The 25,757-nt window shown below is 51.9% G+C and overlaps 1 protein-coding gene across 2 annotated transcripts in view; it reads left to right on the top strand.

Annotated features, from left to right (window-relative positions):
* The window catches only part of si:dkeyp-14d3.1 (transmembrane protein 132C), a 458,057-nt gene extending 435,691 nt beyond the window's left edge, over positions 1 to 22,366 (top strand). For both annotated transcript variants that reach the window (XM_039772086.1, XM_039772087.1), the window contains 5 exons: positions 282 to 425; positions 9,706 to 9,911; positions 11,553 to 11,826; positions 16,960 to 17,151; positions 20,846 to 22,366. In XM_039772086.1, coding sequence (XP_039628020.1) covers positions 282 to 425; positions 9,706 to 9,911; positions 11,553 to 11,826; positions 16,960 to 17,151; positions 20,846 to 22,048 — 2,019 coding nt within the window. In that variant the 3' untranslated portion in view covers positions 22,049 to 22,366. The remainder of the gene's footprint in view (positions 1 to 281; positions 426 to 9,705; positions 9,912 to 11,552; positions 11,827 to 16,959; positions 17,152 to 20,845) is intronic.
* The last annotated feature ends 3,391 nt before the right edge of the window (positions 22,367 to 25,757 follow it).

Raw genomic sequence — 25,757 nt, 5'->3', positions numbered from 1 at the left:
CCAGTTCTTCTTGCCACCTCACTTACCCGCTCCAGTATCTTCCAGCATTTAGTGGCATCCAGTTTTTCAAGATGTGTTTCGGCTGCAAAATGTGCAGTCATAAAGCGGGGGCCTGAAAAGGGGGTCTAAAACTGAAAAAATAAGGTCAAGCAATCCGTGTCTCATGTATAGTGCCTTTCATAGAGGGGTCAGCACCTAAAATAAGGTAACGTGGCACAGCGGGAGTCCAGAATGCCCTTGACTCCCCAGGTGCCACTGACCAGTGAATGTGCTCTTTGCAGGACACTGAGATCCTGAACACAGCAGTCTTGACGGGGAAGACGGTGGCGGTCCCAGTGAAGGTGGTCAACGTTGGCCAGAGTGGCGCCGTGACAGACGTGTCTGACTTTGTGGAGTGCCAGTCAACGGATGAGGATGTAGTGAAGGTATGTGGGCTCTCTGCCATGTTTTTTATCGACACCGTTTGCTTTTTACTGTCTGATAGTTGGGGAGGGGGTGGGCACACTGGTTGGTGCTGTTAGCCTGGCATGTCCGGGTGGTTCACATGCCAGTCCTGTCTCTGTCTGTCTGCAGTTAGCAGGTCCTCTCTGTGCCTGTGAGGCTTATTCTGCAGGCTTTGACGACACTGCGTGGACTGGCGCTCATTGCCCACTCTGTGGTGCCACAATGTTATAACTAGGGGGCAGATAGCTACATGAAGCTGGTCTCTCACTGCGTCTTCATTCCCGAAATGTCCATTGTGTTGGCTCGAGTTTGTATTTTGTTTTTTTTTATTTTTATATTTATTTTATTCTGATATTTTTTGTAATTCTGGCCTGTCTTTCTCACTGTGCATCCATGCCTTGTGTTTTGTGAGTGGAGCCCTGGGAGGCGGGGCCACTGTGTCATTGATGCTGCTGGCTCCGCCCTCTGAGGAAAAAACCCAGCCAATTTGTATTGGGAGCCTTTTTGTAAGTATTGTTATTAATTTATTATTATTTTATTTCTTGTTTGCTGGTTTCTTGCTGGTTTTGCCTTTGGGATTTTTGCACTGGGATTGGGTTGCTCAGGATTGCCTTCTTTGCTCTTTTGCGCATTTTGCTCCATTTTTCCAAAGCTGTTAAATTAGATGAGATAAACTTTTATTAATTCAAAACTCTCCCTTTCTAAAGCCAGGGGTTCACGGTTATCCCCTCCCTCTATGTTTTGGGACAGTCCTTTACATTCTCAATTGCTAAGCCAGTTTTTTCCCCACTTTGGGCCTAGCCAGGCCGAAGCCGGCAGGTAGTTGTCTGGGGTAGGCTGGACTAGGTGTGCCTCATCTGGGCTGGCTTGTGAAGGTACTGGCCTGACTTTTATGGGTCTTTTTGGAGGCCCCCCGATTTTATTTTTTCCCGTCAGGTTTGTGGCTCCTCATGTGGTGATTGATTGCTGGGACCACAGTATAAAGGCAGAGGGGAGGAGCCAACAGGCATGACATCAGGGTGGCCCCATCCCCTGGGGTTCAACCCACACAAACATGAGGAGCATTAAAGACAAGAAGAGCAAACCCAACAGAAATGACATCAAGTCGTGAAAAAAACACACAAAGTGACGGCACTGTGGCCCCATGGCACCCTCTGGTGAATTTTCTGTGTTCTCCCAGGCTGACCCTTTGCCCCCCTGCCAGTCAGTAGAGTATCAGAGCTGGAGCCCCTTACTCTTAGTAACACACAAGGGGAACGGTGGCCTTACTTGAACCCCAGGTGACGTGGTGACGCGCGGACGTCACTGCTTGCGTACATTTAGGTCTCACTCAGGCAGGTAGTGTGGCGCAGTGTTGTAAGGCTTTGGATGTCAAGCCCTGAGGCGGTGGGCTCAAATCCCACTACTGACGCAGTGTGACCACCAGCAGCCCACTTCACCTGTCTGAGCTCCAATTGGAACAAACAAAAGAAATGTCACCTGCGGTGCCTCGGACGTTGGGAGATGCACAAGAGGCATCAGTCACATAATAAGTAAGGAATAGTTCTGCAGTGGTGGGCTTCAAACCAGGATTAGAGACCCTCACACTTAAAGGCACGAGATCTGTGCCAAGCTGATCCAACACATGCAAGTAGGACTTTTACTGTACCAGTGGCCCCCTAAATGTGCAGGAGTCAAAATTGTTAGGATCCCCCACCTTTGGTGCTGAAGCCTCCTTTATGGCCTCGCTTGTGGCTTGGGTGGTCCGCTGCACACTGAGAAGGTGGGATATGGTGGCCCATCTGGCATTGGTGCTCTTCAACAAGTAGGAAGGAGGGGGAGAGCATGGCGCCTCGAAATAGCAGACTTCTTCACTCAGGTTCTCCAGAGCTCCGCCAGTTTGCCCATCGGGTCCTTGGCCCAGTTGCTCGGGTTTGGCTCAGTAACGTTGGTTGTTCCAAAGTTCTCCCCCTGTAAGAATTGTGGAGCCCACCTTGCTCTCGGGACCCTCCAAGGCTGCCTTCCCAGCTCTGTGCTGTGACTCAATCCCATCTCTAAACTCCGCAGGACGTTCCTCCAACCTCGTGACGTGGCTTTTCGTCACCCGTGTGTCACCTGTCGTCCCTTTCAGATCAGGCTAGTCAGTCAGATTGGCGTCCAAACTGGGCGTCTCAGCGGTGGGCAAAGGGTCTGAATTTTGGACTTGGTGGGATATTTCAGTTTTTTATTTGAAAAATTCCACTTTGTCCCTCTGGGCTGCTAGGCTGAGGGCCTCGTCAAGGCAGCTGCCCCATCAGAGATCTTGACAAACGGAGCCCACCGTGTCGGAGGTCTCTGAGCTGACATTGAGAGTCCAAGATGAGACTTGAACCAGGAACCCGGACCGCCAGCCTAGCACCCCATTTATAGTGCCTCCCATGGCCCAAAAGGTGAATTTCACTGCATTAGTGAGTAGCGCTGCCCACCTGCCCATGTGTGCTGAGTGACTGTCACCCAATGAACCAACAATTGGGGGGACGCCACCAGCCTCAAGACTGACTCATAGTGATAAACCACCAGAACTGTGAGGAGGGTCCACCAGGTCCAGAGTTTTGTAAATGAGCCCAGATAACCAGAGGAGGTGGTGCGTTGGAGACCACTGGGGGCTCATCTCCGTCCCTGCCAGCCTTCTCCCTGCCTGCCTGGATGATATGATTTGCAGACTGCTTAATTGCTCCTGTCAGGCTCACTTTACGTTTGGCGCATCGACGGGCCCACCTTCATGCTTCATAATCCCATCTCTTGTCCCGTCTGTTGATTGTATTTGTCTGGAGTGTCATTAATTTCCAAGGCAGCTCTCGAGACGGCCTTAATGTCTTCAGTAAACGTTCTCTTGTTATCCACTTAGTGCCCCTGATTAATGTGCCCGGAGATCCTCCTGGACGTTTATCATTCCTCGAGGAGCGCGTGGCACGTCCTCCTCACGCCGTCTCTCTCTCTCCTCTGAGCTCAAAAGTCAATGAATTGTGACAGGGGGGCCATTCAGCAGACCCAAATACGGCCAGCCAAAAGATCTAGAAATGCAGCCCACCCACCTGACGCCAGGCGCTTCACTACCCTCGCCACAGACGAGAAGGCCACATGGCAGCTTCAGTTTTCAGATTGTCACGACGTGTCACTAATCCAGGCAGTGCTGAGCTCGGTAGATATGGTGCCTTACAGGGTCACAGTAAAAACAAAGGCATCCAATAAGAGATTAGAAGTCAGCGCCGTGCACCACCTAGTGCCTCACGTGTCACCTTGTATGACATCAGTTCACTATCAGGACAAGTGAGTGACCCTGAACCACACTGCACTGTGCCTGCTGAGAGCACCTTGTTTAAAGGCACTATATAACATCAGACTCATACCCTGTTTTACCAAAGGACCCTGATGAAAGGCGCTATATAACATCAGATGTTTGAATATTCAGACCCTGATTCGCCATATGACCCCGATGAAAGGCGCTATATAACATCAGACTCACCTTAAGACCCTGATGAAAGGCACTATATAACATCAGATGTTTGAATATTCAGACCCTGATTTACTATATGATCCTTATTAAAGGCGCTATATAGCATCAGATGTTTGAAGACTCACTCATTCACCATATGACCCTGAGGAAGCCACTTAACCTTCCAGTGCACTGAGCGTCGTCTGTTAAAGAAGTGACTCGGTTCTCGCCTACGAAGTGTCCCAGGTGGTCCTTACCTTTATAAGGCGCTACATAAAATCACCAGTTTGAAAATCCATTCGCCACCAGACCACTGTCTGACATTGCACTGGTCCCAGTTGTAGAGCGCTGACGTCTACCAAAGACCAGCGTGTAAAGGCGCTCTATATATATATACGCTCGCTGGCTTCTCCGTATCTGAGCTGAGGATAAGCAGGTTCAGAACGTGGATGGACCACTAAAGTGTCGGATGAACGAGAACCTGAGGAGGCATTTTTAAAAGCGGGAGGAGACCCCAAGTGGTGGTCTACTGTGCTTGCCGACAACTTTCTTCACTGCTGGGTAACCCTAATGGCCTCCCGCCACTTCTTCCCAATTAAGTGATGGCCACCAGCCGAGGGCAGACATCTAAACGAAGATTAAAAATAGTAAAAAAAAAACCATGCCATCAGTGTCGATCAGCAGAAGCTGCTGTATGGCATCTCGACACGCCGCATGTCGGCTCCTCTTCAAATTACTGCCGAGGCAGATGGTTTCCTGTTTCTTTTTGTGCATCTTCATCTGTGAAGACCTCGCTCCTGCCCCTGCCCATCTGCTTGGCGGCTTGTTAGCTGGGGGGGGTGGGGGCTGCATGCTGCCAATCTGGAGCTGTGCCCACGTTACTCGAGACTCACTGATGAGGGGTGTCATCCTCCTGCAGGCCACACAGTGGAGGCGTTTTATCACCTGGTCAGAGCAGAGGCCGGAATGTGAGACCCCTGGTACGTCACAAGGTGGTCTCATGAAGCTGGACAAAAGCTGCAGCAGTTCTGAATGTTCAGTCGCTTGACTCAGGCTCAGGATGTGACTGAGATCATAAAGCCACGCCCAGTATCTACTTAGCATAAAGCCATGCCACTCCACCCATATGAATAAATGAGTGCCTCATTAGCATAAGGCCACCCCAGTGTACCCACGTGGGTATTAGCACATGCAATTTACTTTAAGCGACACCTGATTGGCCCATGTGACTAAAGACATGTGCAGTGCCTAATCATGATAAAGCTATGCCCAGCTGACCTCACCGGCATCTAATTTACATAAAGCCACACCCCACTGAGCCAAGTGGTTAAAGGTGTTATGAGGCATCCTGGACCAGAGGGATGTAAACAGGGGGGCAAAACAGGTATGCTGGGAAAAATACACGCAGTGAATCTTCACACACATTCTTCGTGGAAGGTGCCTTTTAGCTTTTTAACACAAAGAGTTCAGAAACGTTCTGCCAGTGGTGGGCAGCCAGCAGTTTTAGAAAGGTGTTGGAGCATAAGATTAAAGGCAGTCGAAAAGCAAAGTCGAGACACTGTCACTGTAACCAGAACGGGAATCAAAAAGTCAAAGTTTAAAATTCAGTGATCCGTAACCAGCAGAGAGCCGCCAACCAAAGGGAGTTTGTATCCGCAAAGCTCGGAGAGGAAATGACATCAGACCAGGCCACGCCCCCGACAACTGCCTCCTAACAATGGGACTTGCGAATCACTAACAAGACTCCACAGTGGAGACATCTTATAAATGTGCCCATCCAACATACTGATGTGCCAATCAGCTCTGACTCGCCAAGCTCATTTAATGGTTGGCACTGCCCATCCTTGCACTGGTGACTCTGTTTGATGATGAGAGGTCTAGGTGGGCCTTGAACGGGCGGGCCGTCCAGGCAGGAGGTCCGTGGTGGGAATCCTGAAACAGAACCATTAACATGGGCCACTAATTGAGGAGGGTCTCACACCACCATGGGACCCTCCTCTTCCTCCTCCTTCTCTATCACAGGTTTCTGCAGTGGTCACCGGTGTGCTGGCAGTGTGTCCCAGCTGTCCATCACACTGCCCTAACCCCTCGAAGCCTGCCCAGCACACTTGGCTCTTCCTTTTAGTTTGACACTGGTGATGTTTGTTTTAATAAAGTGGGGGGGGTGTACTGCTGGCTTGAACAGATGCTGAAGCCCCCGCTGTGCCTTCATCTCCTCCAGATCACCTCGGAGGGGAGCAGACGACTGCAGGAGCATTGATCAGACCCCTCAGCGGCCGCTCTCCAGATTTATGACTGTATCAATATTTCCTTAATCGCCCGCCGCTCCCATAAATGAGCAGCGCCCTTTGGTGCCAGTGGTAATGTGGGTATCGATTGGGCTGTCTGATTGCCTTTCAAATTGTGGATTTTCATGCCTCCGTTTTGTTTGTTTTTTTTTTGGTGTCACCCGCCTGCTTCACCCTGCAAGCCTGCAACTGCATCACTGGCATACCCTCCATGCTAAGGTGATAACACGAGGTTGGCAGTGGGGGGCTTCAATTCATGACAGGCTGTCCCATTTTTTGTGTGTCGTTCCTTCGGGTGGAAAGTGGGTGGAAGTGACACCCATGGCGAGTGGTGGGCCCCCCAGAGTCAGACTTTGATCATTTGTGCCTGTGGCCGCCTTTTATAGCGCCTTGTAGACGTCTTTGCTGTCCATTCGCAGGTCTCACTGATGCCACCTGGTGGTTTGCAGTTGAAATGATCTGACAGCTAACACCTCTATCCTTGCGTGTGGTGGGCTGGACCCTCGTTTGAAAGTGAGACTGGTGGATGTAATTAAGGATCACCCCACAGGGCAGTAGTCGGGGGGGGCCCGCTTTCTAAACATATGGTGCTGGGGGGCCGCACTGTCTCTGCAGGTCTTCTGCAAAGGGCTTCTGAACGAGCTGCAACAAGAGCGTCCTGTCTGCCAATGGCAGGGGGGTTAATGTTGCCCCCCCGCCCTCAGGGGTCAGCTGTGAACCCGCCACATCTGCCTCAGAAGTGAGCCAAGTGGTCCAGCATGAGCTTATAGGAGAGACCACCGTGAGCAGAGCACTTCCTGGTGATGTCAGCTGATCTCCATCTCTGTCAGCCCCTACCATATCTGTCCAATGGCCCCCCACTACACTCTGCCCGCGCACAGTGCCAACCCCATCCTCGTCGCCAGGTGAATTGCTGTGGACCCGCAGCACGAAGCACCTCAGTCCGCAGGTTTGCAGTGTGGAGAACTGCCGGTGGTCTGCAGACGTTTTGAGTTCGCGGCTGACCCCTGGCAGATGTTTCAGGGTGTGAGTTCACAGCACCACGGTAGGCACAGTGCCTGGCATTGCTGCCCAGTCTCCCGGGTTTGAGTCCTGCGCGTGTCTACATGGGTTTAACTCTCACGCCCCCCGTGGTGGTGGTCCTGTCTGAGTTGAGCCCTGTGGCGGAGGGCCGCCTGGACCTGCTGTGGGATTGGATGAAGTGGGCTTCAGAGGGCTGAGGTCATCGTTGTGATTGTCTGTATGTCATGTGGCGCCCTCTGCAGTTCCCACCCCTCTGAGGCACACTGTGACCTTGTTTTGCGTGTCACTTGGGGGCATGTGGTGGCCCACTACTTTATTTTGATATTTATTTGCACCTGTCCACCTCTTGAGCACCTTTTACATTTGTGGAAGAGTAAGGGGGTCCAATGCAGTTAATACCCCACTAGCAGGTGTACAAGGACCCAACTGGCACTGCCCAGTACCTGCACCCTGCTGGCCGCATCAGGTAACTGCTGTTCAATGCGCCCTCTAACCGTCTGGGTGGTCTGTTAACAGAAGTGCCGGTGCTTTCCATTCACCACTGATTCATTTAATTGAGTTGGGGGTCTGAGCCTCACATTTCAATAATCAGTGAAGGGGGGAGGGGGAGTCCAGTGGAATTTCAGATGCCTCGATACAGTAATACAAAATGGAGAAGTGGGACCCCCGTGGAGTTAACAGCACCTTGACACAAGATTGATTGGGGGGGCGCTGGGATAACTGCTGCACGGCGGTTCAAAAAGTGTGAGGACAGGGTGGGCCAGACCCTGTAGTGAGAGAGGGGGCCACATGAGAGTCGTTGTCCCATTTCCAGGTCGGTGGACTTCTTCTGCAAATGGTGTTCTCTTTGAGTTTTCTCTGTGGGGCTTGTTGGATGGCAGTCGGACCCCCGGCGTGCTTGAGCATAAAGGCTGTTGTCCCTGTGTGCTGAGCTGTCATGCTTGTCCACAGAGTGTGACTTATATAGAAGGGGGTCCATCAGCACCGAGGGTCCATGAATACTCGGACAGGTTGGAGCTGAAATATCGAAATTCTTTTTTGGTGTATTGTGACACAGTGGTCTCTGTACTCCGGGGTTCTTCTTACTGAGGAGGGTCCTCTGTAGTCTTAAGTGTTAAAGTCACTGAAGTGCAGTATTAGAGACCCCTTCACTCCCCCGCTACCCATCTTTAAATTCCCATCAGCCCCAGTGGGTCTGCCCGTCACAAGGTGCTCAGCACACCCAGCGGGTGTCATTCGGCCCCCCAGCGTGCCCCACAGTCAGTCACTTGGCCTCAATTCCCACCCGTCACCTGATTCTGTGACTCCGAGTCTGGACACTCAGAGCAGTTAATGGAAGGAGGAGACAGGAATAGGAAATTGGGAGACATGGCCGGGTGGGCCCGGTTGATGCGGCTTGATGCTTATAATTCACTTTGAGTGAAAAACGTAAAAATAAAAAAAAGGCTGCTGCCGCCGTCGACTAGTAGAGGTAATTGTGATTGGCAGCGCCACTAAAGTGCTGCTAATGGTGTTGCCATAAATAAGAAAAGGAAAAAGGTGAGGGGGCCGAGAAAAAAATAAATAAATAAACCGAAATGCACTTAAGGCGCACAGGCAGAAAATGTCCATGCTGAGTAAATGGGACGTGAAGTGTGTGTGCCCGTGATGGGGGGCACCCCTTGTCAGGTGTGGCACCAGGGGGCAGACCCACAACCCTGATGGGGAGAAATTGACCTGATGTGCCCACCCCATTCCCTCAATGGGACAAGCCAGTGAAGAGTGAAATGTCGCAAGTGGGCTTGTTGGTCGGGGATCGCCGTCCCACAGTGAATTTCTGCAACACAACCACCTCATGGGGGTCCTTCCAGCCTTTTCCACTCCCTTAATCTTACATGAGTCACATCACTCAGCCCCTTTTAGCCGTCGGCCTTCCATTACAAAAATGTAGCAACCACGTAGTCAGGGGGCTCTTAGGGGTTATGTGGCACAAGGCAGGAACCATGGAATCGAAGCAAGGTGGGCTAAACTGTACAGCGTCCGTGGAGGTCTCCAGTTCAGCCTTCCCAGAGTCTCCTTTCTGGATTGTTCTTTCCCAGAGTCTCCTTTCCGGATTGTTCTTTCCCAGTGTCTCATTTCCAGATTGTTCTTTCCCAGAGACTTCTTTCCGGATTGTTCTTTCCCAGAGTCTCCTTTCTGGATTGTTCTTTCCCCAGAGTCTCCTTTCTGGATTGTTCTTTCCCAGAGTCTCCATTCCGGATTGTTCTTTCCCAGTGTCTCATTTCCAGATTGTTCTTTCCCAGAGTCTCCTTTCCAGATTGTTCTTTCCCAAAGTCTCTGTTTCCAGGGTGTCCTCTCTAGATTGCTCTTCCAGATTTTTCTTTTCCGACTCTCCTTGCCTCCCTATAGTCACAGCTGGTTGTCTTGTTTTTTTTGGCGTGAGGCCGTTTGGCTGGTAATGTAAGTGCCGCCTCCCGTCCTCTTACTGTCGTCTTCTCTTCCTCCTCCTCCTTGCAGGTGTCCGACAGGTGCGACTACATCTTCGTAAATGGTAAGGAGATGAAGGGCAAACTAAAAATTGCTGTGAACTTCACCTACGAGTATCTGAATGCCCAGCTGGAAATGACTGTCTGGATTCCTCGGCTCCCCCTCCAGATCGAAGTGTCCGATGCCGAGCTCAACCAGATCAAGGGCTGGAGGGTCCCGATCACCTCTAGTAAAAGGTGGGTCATTTAATCCGCTTATATATGCTTTATATGGCACCATGATGGCATACGCTCAATCAAAAGCCAGTGGGGGCTGAGAACAAGGTAGACCCCCAAGTCTTTATATCTCTCTTTTCCGTCGTGGCCCACTGGGCTTGTTGTAAAATGCCAGCACTGGCTGTGAATTTTTACAAATTTATACAAAACGCGTCATTCAGAGCCCAGTGTCACGTGGCACTCGCACATCCCGTATGATGGCGAAGATCTCGCCTTGTCCTTTATAGTAACGTCGTGTCCTGTCATCACTGTGACAGGCAGAAGGGTCACACATGTCATAGTTTTGAAAAACCCACCTGACAGCGTGAGATCAACAAGCTACTGCCATGACGGCCGTCAGACCCCTGGCATGCTGGTGTGTAGCACAGAACTGTGGGTCCGTCTCTGTGGGCCCCTTCCACTTGATCCAGTTCGGTCCATTCCAGGCTTCAAGCCCCTTAGGCCGATTGCTGTTAATTAGGAAAAGGGAGAGGAGAGGAGGCTGCCGTAAGAAGAGCCCACCCGACTCCAGAAAAACCAAACCACCAAGCCAAGTGCTGTCAGGCCTTCCCTAATTGCCCCCTTTAAACAGCTCGATGCTCCTCTTGAAGTCAAATTTTTCATTTTTTTGGCGCTGCACCCCATCCTGAAATATTCAAGCCGGCCTGATGGGGGCGCAGTTCAAAATCACGACAGTCATGAGCATCTGCTGCTGGGCCAAAATCGAACAAGTGGGCGCTCAGATTGAGTTTATAAAGGGCGAGGAACGCACAACGAGAAGAACGAATGCTAAAGAACGATTAGGAAAGATGGCAATGCGTTTACATGCATCGCTCATGTCAGTTCGTGGGTGGGTGTCATGCAGGAGCCCATCAGGTGCGTCTAGCCGAACGACATAATAACGTTTGGATTAAGATGGCTTAGTCGTTTCTTTGTCGGCAGGCCCCTCCGTCCTCACATCTCTTACAGTGTTGTGACTCTAGAAGAGGTCGGGGCTAGACCTCCATAGTTAAGATGAGGTGGGCCCAGGCCTGTCATTTAGAAGTAAGGACCCTGCCTAACGTTTTTATTGGATTTCAGTGAATCGATTGCTTCAGTCGCTCACCTCGCCCCTCCCTGGTCATCAATTCACCAAGCCACTCCAAGGCAGGACCCCCAAAGGACCTTAGGTTTGATCATCAATAAACAGAGTGGGGGGGGGGTGAACTGCTTATTGCTTGCCACACCCAGTTGTTTCCACATGTTCTGGCACATTCCCATGGTGGGCCTTGCACTCGGGTGGTACAACTGGCAGGAGACACAGAAGGCAGAGGTGAGGCAGGTGGGTGTTTAATGGTGTTAAGGGGGTACCTCACCAGACAGACAGGGCACTAAAGCCCTTCATTCTTTGGCCAAGTGAGACCACCAGGTTTTCTTTTTGCCCCCATTTTATTATTTTATTAATAAAGTGTTTTTAGTAATAGTGCTTTAGTCTCTTTGACATACATTTTCGGTTCAGGGACGTCTCAATGGCACCTAAACCTACGTGCAGATGGATGGGCACGTTGGGCCACGCTGGCACAATGACCAGCTTACCTAAAAGTGACACAGAATGACGTCTGTTCTTTTTGTTTCTTCTCTCAGGTCAGCACGAGACAGTGATGATGATGATGATGATGATCGCAGAGCCAGGGGCTGCACGTTGCAATACCAGCATGCCATGGTGCGAGTTCTGACTCACTTTGTCGCAGAGCCCTTGGGACCCGGAGGTCAGCTGGTGTACATGTTGGGCACCGATTGGCAGTTTGACATCACTGACCTGGTGATGGACTTTCTCAAAGTTGAGGACCCCCACATTGTGAAACTTGAACAAGGGCGGGTTCTTGTAGGCCTCGACCCCGGCATGACCACCATACAGGTAGGTAGAGAGGAGCACACCATCACTTCACACTGGGGGTCTAGTGCTATTTCTCCCTCTCATAAAGAATTTTAGACATGTTATGAAAGTTGGTGGCCATTTGGTGGGCTGGCTTTATACCTAGGTGGTCCAAACATCTCAGCCTGCACTTTGTAAGAGTTTTCAGAGATCCAACTTGTCTTTGAGTCCAGGATGGCATGTCAAGTGGAGAATCTGCAGAAGACCTGGATAAGAGCACCACAGCTAAAGTCAAAGCATCCCCATGCCCACCAGTCCAGGGATGTCTCCGTAGAGCTTCAGAGCTGCTGCCACCTTGTAGTACAGTAGTGACCACCTTTACACACAGGCCTGGAGGAGCAAGAAAGGTTAGCAGAACAAGGGCTTGGGGGTCTTTGGAGCAGCGACTGGGTTTAAGGAGCAAGAAGGGTCAGCAGAATAACAATTTGGGGGTCTTTAGAACTGGGAATTGGCTTGAGGAGCAATTAAGGTTAGCATAGTAAGAGCTTGGTGGTCTTCAGAGTTGGGAATGGGATTGACGAGCAAGAAAGGTTAGCAGAACAAGAACTTGGCGGTCTTTAGAGTTAGGACTGGTATTGAGGAGCAATAAAGTTTAGCAGAACAAGGGCTTGGGGGTCTTTAGTACTGGGACTGGGCTTGAGGAGAAAGAACGTTTAGCAGAACAAGGCCTCTTTCTCTGCCATGCTCAGTGCTGTTGGCTGAGGCCCACCTCCTTCTGACGCTATAATGTCTAACAGCGAGACTACACTAAAGTACCGAGCCCCTCCTCAGTCATTGAAACTTTAAAGTAAAATGTTACAAATCCATAATAGGAGGGCCCCTCTCTGTAGAACAGGGGGGTCAGCCCTCACCCTGATCTACAAGTCCAGCCGAAGATGAGGTGATGGCACAGAGGTTTAGATGTCAGGTGGAAAGGTCAGTCTGGCCCTCAGTCAGTCTCCAGCATCCACGTACCCTCAAAGCCCCACTGCTGCCATATTTGGACGTTTTGAGTGATGAGCCCACCTACTGGGGATTCACTTTTGTTTTTCTGGCTTGCCGCTGTTTACCTGTTAAATGTCAAGCGGATGTCAGTGTGATTATTCCCAGAAGTCCCTGAATGCGAAGAAATCATTTCTAACTCACCTTGTGGTTCCTCTTTTCTCCATTCCCTCCACACACAGGCATCCATCCTGCTCAGAGTATCCTCTCCGATTTGTGCCAAGTTACCCTGACGAAAACGATAGAACTGACCTCCGCCATTCCGACACTTGAAGTGATGCCTTTTGAAGTCGGTCGGTCGGCCGGCCGGCTGGCCCGTGTGTTGCTTGAGTGCACAGACTGGTGTGAGCCGGTGGTCCTGTCAAGCGTAGAACACACACCAGGGAGATCTACAGACGAAGATCTTGAACGGTGCTGACCTGAAGTCAACAGAATTTTGTCAAGGGCCGACAGTTTCTTTGAGCCACTGTTGTTTGTCCATTTTGCCTTTTTTTTGATGGTGTTCTTACACTCCCATGATGCTTTGCCATGTTTGGTATTGCGGGAGACTGTTCTGGTCCCATAGTCAAAAATTTGTTGGGCCTGAGAAACTCTTCTGACTTTGGGAAGGAATTCACTCAGGACAACACCCCCACACTCTCTCTCCCTTTCTCTCTGCCGGTCGCCCACTCTACAGGAGTTGGGGGTCTTGGGGAGGACAGAACAGCTGTTGTACCTAGCGCAACTGAAAGAGGGCTCCCTTAGTGCCAGTGGCCTCTTTTGCTACACATGTGCCAGGGTTGCCAGCAAACGACACTGAAGGGCTTCCTTGATTTGCTTCTTTTTTCCCCCAACACCAGCATTTCAGTGTCGGTTCTTCTTAAAGCTTTACATTCTTTCATGTAATGGGGGGGGCCTTCATCTTATTATATGACTTAAACGTGTCGAGAGAGTTGGTCACCTGCCGGCTTTTAATCTTAAGGCCCCGGACGATGCGGACTTGACAGGTTTTTACAAATTTTCCTTCCTTCGAAAGTTGATTCGACTGATATGACCCGACGGGAATCGCCCCCTTGTGCTCGTCGTAGTGTGGCGTGTGGTGACCCTGTTAGATGGACATGATCCTCAAAAAGTTCTCCTTTAGCTTACCTGGTGGCTCTTCTAATTTGAGAGGCCAGCTTCAATTCCCACATTTGGCCGAGATGTGGCCGGTGCTCACAGCAGCCTACTGGTGTCAGCAGTGGGATTTGTTGTACTGAAATTGACGAATTGTCGGAGGTGTGACCATGTTTGTCAGTCTTGTGAACCTGCTGCTATGCTCTGATGGTGACAGTCATGTGACTGTGAGGACTGTGGAGGCGGGGGGCAATGCCTTTTGGGGGTTGGTATCATTACTACAGTAGACCACAGAGGGTGAGTTGTGCACTTTGACCTTAAGCACAGGAAGGCCGTTGATATGAATGGGATGGCAGTCGCCTGTACGGGCCACTCCTGTGCCTCAGTGCTCGGTCTGTACATTTTTAATTTTATTGAGCATATTTCACACAGTGTAGAACAGCACAATACGAAATAAGTCAACAAATTGTCCTCGAGAAATATTAACAAGGAACAGAATTAGTCGGGAGCTCAACAACACTAAGAGTGTCGAGTCGTCAGGTGATAAATAACAATGGAGTACAGGAACAAACGTGGGAGAAAGTAGCCGTAACTGCAGGTGTGTGTGACCATAACACTAATGGAGTCTTGCAGAGCGATAAAGGGCAAGGGCAGCAAAGCCTGGTGGGTACGTAGTCCTCCAGTTTTTTTAAATTGTTAATGTTGCGTATTTTCTCCTCATCTCATCTTCTCGTCTGCTTTTCCTGGCGAGGATCGCAGAGACAGCAGTTCAGACTTCCCGGATTCTGGCTCAATTCCCAGGTGTTCCCAAGCCAGCCAAGAGATGTGATTCCTGAATCGTGTCCAAGGTCTGCTCCACCCGGGGGAGAGACCCTCCCCTCCTGATTTAATCCGGATTAGTAGTGTTTCTACTTTGAGGCTCATCTGAATCCCAATCACGAAGTGGCAGCCCAGCCACCCTGCGGAGAATCCTCATATCTGCGGCTTGTACTCGTGGTACCCACATAAGTGGACAGGGATGGAGATCAGCCGGTAGGACGAGGGTTTATCTTTAGGTTCATCTCCTGCTTCACCACCACGGTCTGGTACGGAACCCACATAGCGGCCGCCGCCCCTCTAATCCGTGTGATGATCTTGATGTTCATCAACAAGATCTGAGATACCAGAACTTCCCCCAAAGGCAATGGTTGCCCACTCACCAGGTGAGAGTACAGTCCCCTCTTTTCCTCACACTTGGAGGTGCTGATCCTCATCGCTTGAGTGTCTTGAAGGTCACAGTCAGAGGAGACGAGGACAACATCATCTGCTTACCCGAAGCTTCCCTGACTGGACCCCCTTTACATCCTCCACTGCGCCTTCATATCCTATCCACGAAAGCCACAAGCAGGAGTGGCGACGAGACACAACCAATGAGGGGGTCTGACAGCTTCAGTGAACGGCAAGTGTGCGGACTCCGCTCTCACTGCCTTCGTAGGTAGTCCGAGTACCATGGTCCTGTTGCCCCATAACACCCACTGAGGGACACGGGCAGGTGTGTTTCTCAAGATCTCCCAAACACATGTAGACTCCCATGTACCCTCCAGCACCTGCGCCAGGGAGTTGGGTAGTCTACTGTTCCACAGCCAGGACAGAATCCCCATTGTCCCTCCTGTATCTGTGTCCTGCTACATCTAAATCCCCTCCTGGCTGAGCCTGCAGCCCCCCTGTGCTGACCGGGCCTCGTCCTCCTCGGGTGCTGCCGCTCACCATTACGCACTCGTCCCTGTTTGACCAGATTACTGAGTCACATCGGACACCGCTCCTGTAGACGGTGCGCTCTTGGGGGGCGTCAGGGGTATATAATCACAAAATTGTTTATTGATTGATAATCAAGAGAAATCCTCTGCAATCTCAGGAGCTCAAATTAAAATCCCATAAAAGACGTGTGCGTCATGGACTGAATGGTCTCCTCAGGTTTCTCAGATTTCTAAGCCGCAGAGGGGGTGGTCTGGTTCAGAGTCCGCCTTGACCCTCTGTGGACCCTTGTGACATGTCTGCACTTTCTGATGATCCTTTCCACCTCGTCGCTACCCACTGCACTCAAATCAGCCAATCAGTCCACAAACTTCAGGGCAGCACAGACATGTCACCCCAAGCCCGCAGCCCCCCCCCTCCCCAACAAGGCCCACCAGAGACATGCTGAGGCTGTTCCGTGTACCCATTCTGGTGGCTCATTTTTGTAGTGGGACAATAGGCGGCTCGGTTCCTCGGTGGGGCCGTTCATCCTGCCTGCCTGCCTGCCAGCCACTGACACTTGCACGACCAGGTCAGGACCCAAAGATTTCTAGAAAGTTCTCGATTAGACAAATCGAGACAAAGCACTGGCTGCCGGCTGAGCACATGTCACAGAGCATGCTGGGAAGCGGGAGCTCGACAGTTGTTAGGGTTGTCGCTTGTGGCCGTTAAGGGACCTCCGTCACACAGTTACTCCAAGTGCTAGCAGCGGGGCCTACTCACGGGGTCTCCCAAAATCACAATCCACAATTCATTTTGTTTTCTGGTGGGCCTCGTCTTCCTCCTCTCCCGTGAAGGTGGTGGGTGCACCTGCCCCCTGGAAGCTACCAGCAGCTCCCTCTAGTGGCTGACAACAGGGCTGCCCACAAGAACTACAACTTCCATGAAGCCTTGCAGGTGTCCAAAGAAGAGCCCCACCAGAGGGATGCTTCTACCCTGTGTATTGAGGGCAGTCCCCTCTGATCTTCTGCTATGATGATGGCTGTCCATCTGCATCCATCCATTATATGGGCATCTTTCCCAGATGCCAATTCTTCCATGTCATCTGTAGGGCTGGGTAGAAAGAAAGTCACAGAAGCTCAGGTTTAAATGCCAGGTAGAGTCCGCTGTGTAGACCACCTTAGCCAGCCCCCAAAACTGGAGAAAGGCACTCTGTATGCTACACTTGCTATACCACACACTGTGTTCCCTTACCCTTTTGTGGCCCTGGCATGCTGCCCTCCTTTGGCACTAACTCTTTTCCTTGTGTGCTTGTCACCCCTCTAGGTGCTCTCCCCACTTTCCGACTCCATCTTGGCTGAGAAGACGGTGACCGTCCTGGAGGACAAAGTAAGCGTCACAGACGTGGCAGTCCAGCTGGTGACCAGCCTCTCGCTCTCCCTGCAGCTGAGTACGGGCAGCAACCGGGCTGTGGTTGCTACAGCAACAACTCAGGAGCTCCTTCACAGTGCCAAGCAGGTGAGTATGGCGGGGAGTGTGGGCATCAATGGGGCGGTGAGGACCCCATTGTCAGACTGTCACGGTCAGTCTGAAAGCGGAGCAGCGGTGACACCCCAGAGCCCTGCTGCCATCGGCAGACACACAGCTGGCACCCACCTAAAGGCACCATATAAGTACACAGTTCCACACCGTAGTGCCATCAGGGTCTCACGTGGCTGTTGGCATGACCAGGCCAAACAGACTGCTGCCACTAGGGGGACTTGACAGACCACCAACAGCTCTCCATCTCTATGTTGTCCCAGGGCTTGGGTGGACACGAGGGGGTTTGCAGGTGGGTTTTTTGTGCTGCTGCATCTGCCACTGCTCAGCTAGGGCACATCATCAGCAATGTTATATCTAGGGGCTCAAAGAAACGCTACCACCCAGGCGACCCACCTCAGCTTGTGCCCTAACAGAAGTCGCCCACTCATCTGCCTGCTCGCTTCATCCCGAGCCCACCTGGAGGCTTTCTCTGCAACCTCTGCGCTGTTGTCACAGTATGTCAAGACGCCTATTTTTTGGGTTGCCCGTGTCCCCAAGCCTGCTCAGCCAACTCCTGCCGGGGTCCGTCTTACTTGCCCATTCTGGAGAAGGTCACCCACAGCGTCGTCCACCACGTGGGGTCCGCACTTTGTCCCCTTGTCATGTTTTCTCCATCACTGCAGTTTCCCTTCACTTAAGACAGTAGCTTTGAAACATGGGGTTTAAAGTCCCCACTGTGGTGGCACTGCCCACCTATATGTTTGTGTCCTTTAGAATGGCGTCACCACGTTAGGCGCTATATGATATTCATCCCTGTGTAGATTCTGTGCCCCCTGACTCCTCAAATAGGTGGCATTTCTGTGGGCAGCTATGTGCAAACCTGTGGGGACGAGGTGACCACAAAGTAGCCACCGGTTTGGCTCACCCAATCGATGACCGCTTCATTGGAGAGGCCTGTCATTACCAGGGCAGGGGCTGCCTATTCCTGTGGCATTTGTATTCTCCATATTTGAATAAATTAGCATTGAAATGCCAGCATGACACGGCTGCCTACGGATTTGATTAAAGCTTTGAGACATTACTTTGAGACATTAAGCCGCGCAAGCACAAGATTCACTTAGCGACTTTTGCCCGCACTGATGTTATGTTTGCTTTGTCATGGCCACTCAGGTGGCAGCATTGTCAGCAGTGGGCCTTCACTGACAATGAATGGGGTCCCCGCCAGTCCTTTATTGGGGCTTTGCTTTGAGTCTTTATGGCCTCGTTGAGGTCTTAATGCTTTTTAGTCATCCGTGTAGGAATAAAAGCAGGAAACGAACAGCAGCCATCAAATGGCATAATGCCAACATCTGCCACCACACGGGAAGAAGACCCCTACGCTTCAGCACACCTGTTGGGCTCCACTCCATCGACGATCCTATGAAACTGAAAGGAGTCACTCAAAATGAAGGAATCGTTTGCAAAACTGCCCATCAGACAGTGGAAGACCCCAGGCACCAAGGCTGTGAGGGGATCACACTAATGCCAACAAGGTGCCCAATCGATTATATCAAAACCCCGCTACCACAAGATTTACCTGTTTGGGTCACCTTCAGAGTCGGTCAGTTAGCCTCAAACCTTCTTAAATCCACATCAGGGTCTCCTCAGAGGAGATCCTGGCAGCACTGTGCACAAGACGGTGTGCCACCCACCTGCACTAACACCAAGGGTCTGCTCGTCTTTGGGGATGACGAGAAACACAAGAATACCCACTGAGAACATGGAAACTGCACATGGGATTTGACCCCAGGATGCTGGATCTGTGAAGCTGTGGTGCCTGCCACTGCACCACCATGCCATCTCAAAATGCAAAAACACAAATTAGAACTTGAAAATCCATTAATAGGGAAAAAGTTGATTCAGTGGAATAAAACGATTGTTACAACGACAGACCCGCTTACTCCAGACCGCTGCCAACAAAGCAGCATCGGGCACAAGGGTCTAACTGACAGTGAACAGTTGCCAGTCCAGTGGGGGGCACCAGCAGAATGGGCCAGCTCCACACAGACTGTGCTGGCCTGGGAGTCTGAACCCAGTGTGTGTAAAATTAAAGTTATTAGGCTGGGGGTCTTCAGTGCCCCTCATGTTCTGTCCTGATCACCGACTGGCATCACAGGCCTAAACAAAACCAAAGATGTGTCTGTCTGCTTGCTTCCCATTTGAAACGACAAGTGGAATTCTGTGTGCCCACACAACACCCCCCACTGATCTGAGGTGCCACCATGGCGAGTCGTATGCAACACAAAGGGCAGGGGTCGGCGCGGGTGGATGGCTGACTTTCATAGTGAGGCTGACAGCAAATCGCCCCCTTAATCCTGTCCCAGATAATCGTGTTATGGTAATGAGGGCGGCGGCGACCCCCCCATAAAGTTCCTTGCGCTCCGTGAATGTTATTAACTGCAATCAAACAGAATGCTTTCCGTATTGCAGGTCTCCATTGTTAATGCCCATCGTGGAGGTTGGCGCACTAAGCTCATTATTCTCACAATCAAGTCACCCCCTTTGTCTGCAAATTAGATATTAGGTTTAGATGCTGGCATTGTTGGGGGTATTTGCCAACACTTGGACATGTTGATTCGATTATACTAATTGCAGTCAAAGCTGGCGAATCGAAATCCCCTCTGGTCGCAGTGCACGGCTAAGCTGCCCGCCTTTGATGTGCGGTAGCGGAAACAGGGAGGGTGCCCGCCCCCACGCCCCCAAGGGCCCAGGCCTGAGATTACTACAGGATGAAGTCACATCGGGCGTGAGAGAAGGGGAGGTTGGGGCACCGTGGCACAGGGACCCCGTAGGCCAGAATGTGGTGTTAAAACTTCAGTGTTAACTCTCATGTTAGGAACGACAGCGGACCCCTCACAGGTTTTCTCGTGATGCGAGCGCCAGGTGGGCGATTCATCTTCATCAGCCTGTGCATTATAAACTGTGAGACCCCAACATCAGTCGCACAACCTTGGGTTTGAAGTCCAAAGCCTTCAGCATCAGGGCACCCAGCAGGTCTACATGTCTGACGTTCTCGGGCTCCGAGGAGATCTTTCTGTCCAGCGACGCGGCGAGTGCCGAGGTGGACATGTCGCTCACTCGTGAGCGGGCACAGATGCCGTGCCCCGGGTCCGAATCCCAAGCCCCCTTGTCATCATCGTGGACCTCCACCTTCTCCCTTTCTGGTATTCCACTCTTCCTCCCCCATCTCCGCGTGGCGGGCAGCTGTGTGTGAATGGTGTCTCTTTTCTGCCTTGTGCCCAGCCTTGCCAGGACTGCCTCCCCCACGGCCCTTAACTGGATAAATCCGCCTTCGAGAATGACTAAGGTCCTCCCCTCTCCCTTTGCCCGACAGGTGATCCCAAATTGACTGCATGTGCCCCTGATTTGAGCAGAGTGGGTTTAAAGAACAGCTGATCTAAAGCTGTGTGAGTGGGCACTGGCGCCCCCTACCTGCTTTATTGGACGATCCCACCAAGCTGGTGGGCTGAGTGGGCGTGAGGCCTAGAAGGTGAATATTTTTTTTTGGCAAAATTTCCAAAGGGGCGTGAAACGACTGGGCACGTTGGGGGCACTGAATAAATGTGAATGTCTCTAGCCCCCCTTTTTGCAATGTGCTGCAGTTAGAAACTGGTGGTCACCGTGACAACCGTTGTTTTGTGTCCCCCTGCAGGAGGCCCTCCTCAGCGCTTGGATCCACTTCAGCGACGGCTCAGCGACCCCTCTCAACGTCTACAATCCCGACTACTTCACTGTGGCGGCCGTCTCTGTGGACGAAGACGTGGTCTCAGTCCAGCAAGACGCCACGCACAAGTGGCCAGTGGTGGTGGCCGAGGGAGAAGGTCAGGGGCCGCTGGTGAAAATGGAGCTAGTCATCTGTGAGGCCTGCCAGAAGTCCAAGCGGAAGAGCATCCTGGCCTCGGGGAGCGGGAACGTCAGGGTCAAGTTCGGGCAGAACGATGCCAGCCCCAAAGGGGCGGCCAGTGACTACGGCGTGGACGGGGAGGACCTAGACAATCACGCCAGCGACCGGAGACACAAGCCGGTGGAGCAGGACCGCACGGGGCTGGACGTGCACTACTACGGCAGCTCCATCTCCGACCTGGAGGACGGCATCCTCAGGAGGATCAGCACCACTGTCAAGTCAGCCATCACCCGCAAGTCCGAAGGGGACAAGCTGGCCGACGAGGGCAACCAGCTGCATCGCATTCCCATCGATTTCTCCAACTTCCCCGCCCAGGTGGACCTTCCTCGGAACAACAGGGACATGGAGGATAACGACCCACTGCACGCACGAGGCCTGAGTGATCTGGAGATCGGGATGTACGCCCTGCTGGGGGTCTTCTGCCTGGCCATTTTAGTGTTCCTCATCAACTGCGTCTCGTACGCCTTGAAGTACCGACACAAGCAGCTGCCGCTGGAAGGCCAGGAGACCCTGAACCACTCCCACGACTGGGTGTGGCTTGGCAATGAGGCGGAGCTTCTAGAGAACCACATGGGGGCGCTAGGCGGGCAGCAGGAGGAGCACACGACCATCATCGACGGTGAGGAAGGCAGCCATCTCCTAAACGGGGGATCCACTTCCAAAAACGTTCAGAGCCAAGTGCATCGCTCGGCCGACTCCGGGGTCTCCCTCAACGGGAAAGAACCAAAGAGCGAGCCCCTGCACTCGCCCACGTCGAAAAGGAAGCGCGTCAAGTTCACGACCTTCACCACCATCCCCTCCGACGACGGCTGTCCCTCCGTCAAGCCCCTTGGCTTGGGCAGCCACGATGACATTAAGTGGGTGTGCCAGGATATGGAGCTGGGTGACCCTCGGGACCTCCGGCACTACATGGAGAGGCTGGGTGACAGTTCACTGCACGAGGCGCCGTAGGCTTTGCTTTCATTGGATTATGGTGGGGGGGTTGTTTTTTTTTTTTTTTTTGGTTTGCTTTGGGGGTCTTTTTTTTTGGATGGATTTTAAAACGTCACCCTTATGCCTTCAGGTAGGGGAGGTGGGTCTGGCTACCCAAAGATTGATGGCGGGCAGTGCCAGTCCAAGCCTGGTAACCAAACCGGAGAACTGACGGACGGAGACTTGAAAGAAGGAAAAGTGCGCATCCGGGAGCGACAACCGAGTTCTTCATTTTTTAAAGCTCTCTTATTCTTTTTATTGTATTTTTTATTAAATGTAATGAAACAAATCATACAAATCATGTATTATTTTATTTTTATTTGTTGTTTTTTTTGTTTGTCTGTCCCGTCTTCACACTTGGTGTCCCGATGTTAACGGGGCACGGAGTTTAAACCGATGACAAATATGCAGATGACGAATTGTAGATTCTAAGAATGTAACCCTGAAACCTGCGCTACCTGTAAATAAAACAAAGTCCACAAAGCCTGACACGTCATTTCAGTACGTCACCCTGTTGGTGTTTCGAGGTGTCACACGGAGCCATCAAGCAGGACGCAAGTGGACCGAATCATGCCATGCATACAGATTTGGGTCGGCCTGGTGGCTTTGTAGGTCTGAGGGCACTTGAAGACCCGAACATTCATTTGATTGGTGATTCTCAAGTGGGTGTGGGGGGCTATGCTGACCCCGGGGGAGGGTGGGGGGGTTCTGCTAAGTGCTCCCCACCCACCCGAATTAGACTAAGAAATTGAAGGAGACTCGCCAGAGTGCGAGTGGCAAAGCTGTCTCTCTGGTGATGAGGAGACCGGGAGTAGGACACGGCTGATGAAGGAGGGGTGAAAGTGAGAAAGATCTGCTGAATGTGAGGAAGGCCACTGATGTGGAGTTAGGGGGTGTGGAGGAGGACAGCTGGGTGAAGAGGTGGACCCTAAAGTGATGGAGTCGCACCGGCTCTTAAACAAGTGGGGGGCACAAACGGGTGTCGCTCTGCTATGACCTTCATCAGCGATTCTCCAAAGGGGGGTTGGCTGGCGGTAATGATTCTCCATGGCTGTCAATGGTAATTTGGGGTCTCAAGAGACACAAATAAAGAGATAAGACCCCCACACTTGGTGGGGAGCTGGCTGTCTTGGGAAAAGTTGGATGATGGCCATTTAAGCCAGTGGCGATGATTGTAGACCGGGTGACCTAAAGACGCAGCCTGTCCACATCCATCTGCCCCCCTCTCCTGCCAGTCACGTTCATCTTGCACACAACCCACCCTCATTTTTAGCTCTTCTCTTGATCAGGTTGGGTTGCAGATGGTGGGTGGCACAGAGATGCTGCTCTACCTGTCCCAGACTGAGCCTGGTGCCCTCCATCCAGTGCTGCCAAGGATTGTCGACAGCCCCTTGTGGACCGAAGTACAGGACTGCATGGCCTGGCAGGGTCACTTGAGGTATGGCATTCAGTTCTGGCACTTTGGGCACCTTTTCTGAAGCGCTAACCCATCTGTGTTTGTTACTTATAGAGAGGCTCGGCGTGTGCTTTGAGGGGCCGACGTCAGGTCAGGAGGGATCAAAGATGGCAGTTGGAGGACATGCCAGACGCTAGGGGTTGATGGTAAGTAGTGGACGTTTATCCCTCCATGTTGATGTCCTCCTCCTTCTCATTGGTATCGTTTTATAGACAGGATGGGTGTATGAGATGGACTTGGGTCACTGTCGCTGTAGGTTGGGCACTTGGATACTCACTCTCACCCCCGCACTCCACATTAGCGATTGTGGTTGGGTGCCCGAGTGGGCCTCAGTACTGAATTGGAGTCCGTGCTGAATCAGTAAACCAGGCGGCCAGCTGCTGATGTTGCGCTCCCTGCTCAGGTGCCACGACTCGAGCTCTGAAGCAGGCCGTCAGCTTCTCCTTAGAGTCCCCTTTAGATACGCCGCTAGAGAGCATCGTGGTGTCCAGGAGAAGAATGGTGACGCGGCGGCACGCTTGTGATCTTTGGAGGGTCATATAACATACGTGTACAGAAGCCAGTGGACTCCGCTGCTGGCCGTGCCAATCAACACGCAGCCCAGCACCAGTCTCTGCTGCCATAACATCGATATTTTGATCCCTTCTTACTCATCACCATTTCCAGCAGGTCACCTCAAAGTCACAGGCATATGGGGTTGTCGGCTGGCCTGCCCCACTGGCATAGTGGGCTGTGGCCATGTTGGCTTCAGGTCCCAATCCTGTCCCCCGCCTGCAGGATGCGTGACGAGCTGAGCGATAATCAGACGTTTCACTGACCTGCGCTCGTCCACAGGCCACTAAGGGGGTGCTTTTTGTTTGTTGCCTTCTTCATTTTATTGTTGTCCGCTCCCTTCTTCATTTTACAGCGGTTCGTCTTGCAGTTGCGTGTATTTTTTTTTGTTCTTGACGGTCTCATTTTTTCTGTCACGTCTTCTTCATCACGATGACAGTCACCCAGTCACTCCTTGCATATTTAATATAGCGCCTTTCAGGGCGCTGACTGTAAGCCGCCACTGTTGGTGCTGTTGGCCGACTCCATGTTGGTTTCCGTTTTCCTTATTATTTTTTGACTTTGATGACTTCCGATTGCCATGGCAACAAGAAGTGTTTCCCAGCAGCCCGTTTGACTTTATTTTCTTTTTAGCTCTCCCACCCCCCATTTGTTCCAATAGGTAGGCTATGGTGGACCCCCCACACTCGGCCACTTGGGCTGAACCTTTGCACGTTGGTGGGCACCAAGTGGGGGTTCCAGTGATGTGCTTGCAGGACCCAAATGTTAATAAAGCCACGGGCGGCCGATTACACCGAGGGGGACGACTGACGCAGCGTAGAAGTAAAGTAAAGCGGGGGGCCATGGAGTGTCGGGAGGCCTGCGTGTTTCACAGACTTCATCTCGCTCCATCACGGACTATCGGCGGTGTAAGGCGAGTGGGCTGCGCTTTGTGAGCCTCGCTGCCATGATGGGGGCCGCAGGGGTGAATTCACGTACGCTGCTCAAATCTGAGTCTGACCCAATCCCACGCTGCCCTTTATCTCTTTTAGTAGCCTGCAGCTGGTAAGAAGTGTCTGGTATTGACCTGAGGGGGCCTGCGTTCGAATCCCCCCTCTTTTATTCCCAGTCGTGTGACCGTGTGCACAGTTTGGGGTGACAGATGTGACCGGCCGGGTGAATGAACTTGGCGCTGTCAGCACTGGCCGAGCTCACGTCCACGGGGTCTGCTCGACTGCACAGTTCAGGAGACGCTCTGTGCCGTGGTGGTCTTCCTTTTCGTATGTATTTGTGTCGAGCCGCTTGTCTACACAGGCCTATGCATTGTTTCTGCCATTGCTCTATTGATCAGCCTGCTTATGTCTAATGAAAACAGCAGGCACCGCCACGTAATTCCCTCGCCTGGGTTTTCATGCACCCCTTGTCGGCTCACTGATTGACTTGATTTCTTTTTTTTCTTTTCTATTCCAAACCCCCCCCCCCCCCTCCCTCATGTTCCTCCAGTTGCCGTTCTCGATTGTAGATCTATCAATGGTGGGACAGAACGCCGGGACTACAAATTCACAATGTGTGCTCTGAAGTGTGAAGGACGACGGAAGCCGATTAGACTGAGAAGAAATTTAACTGTCAAGGCGTGAGGGATGATGGATTGAGACCCCGGCCATGACTGGAGCAGCAGGGGGATTTCTACTCCCCATCCCC

This window comes from Polypterus senegalus, chromosome 12 (genome assembly GCF_016835505.1).
Source record: "Polypterus senegalus isolate Bchr_013 chromosome 12, ASM1683550v1, whole genome shotgun sequence".
NCBI classification, from domain to species: domain Eukaryota; kingdom Metazoa; phylum Chordata; class Cladistia; order Polypteriformes; family Polypteridae; genus Polypterus; species Polypterus senegalus.
This window is presented reverse-complemented; position numbering and strand designations above follow the sequence as displayed.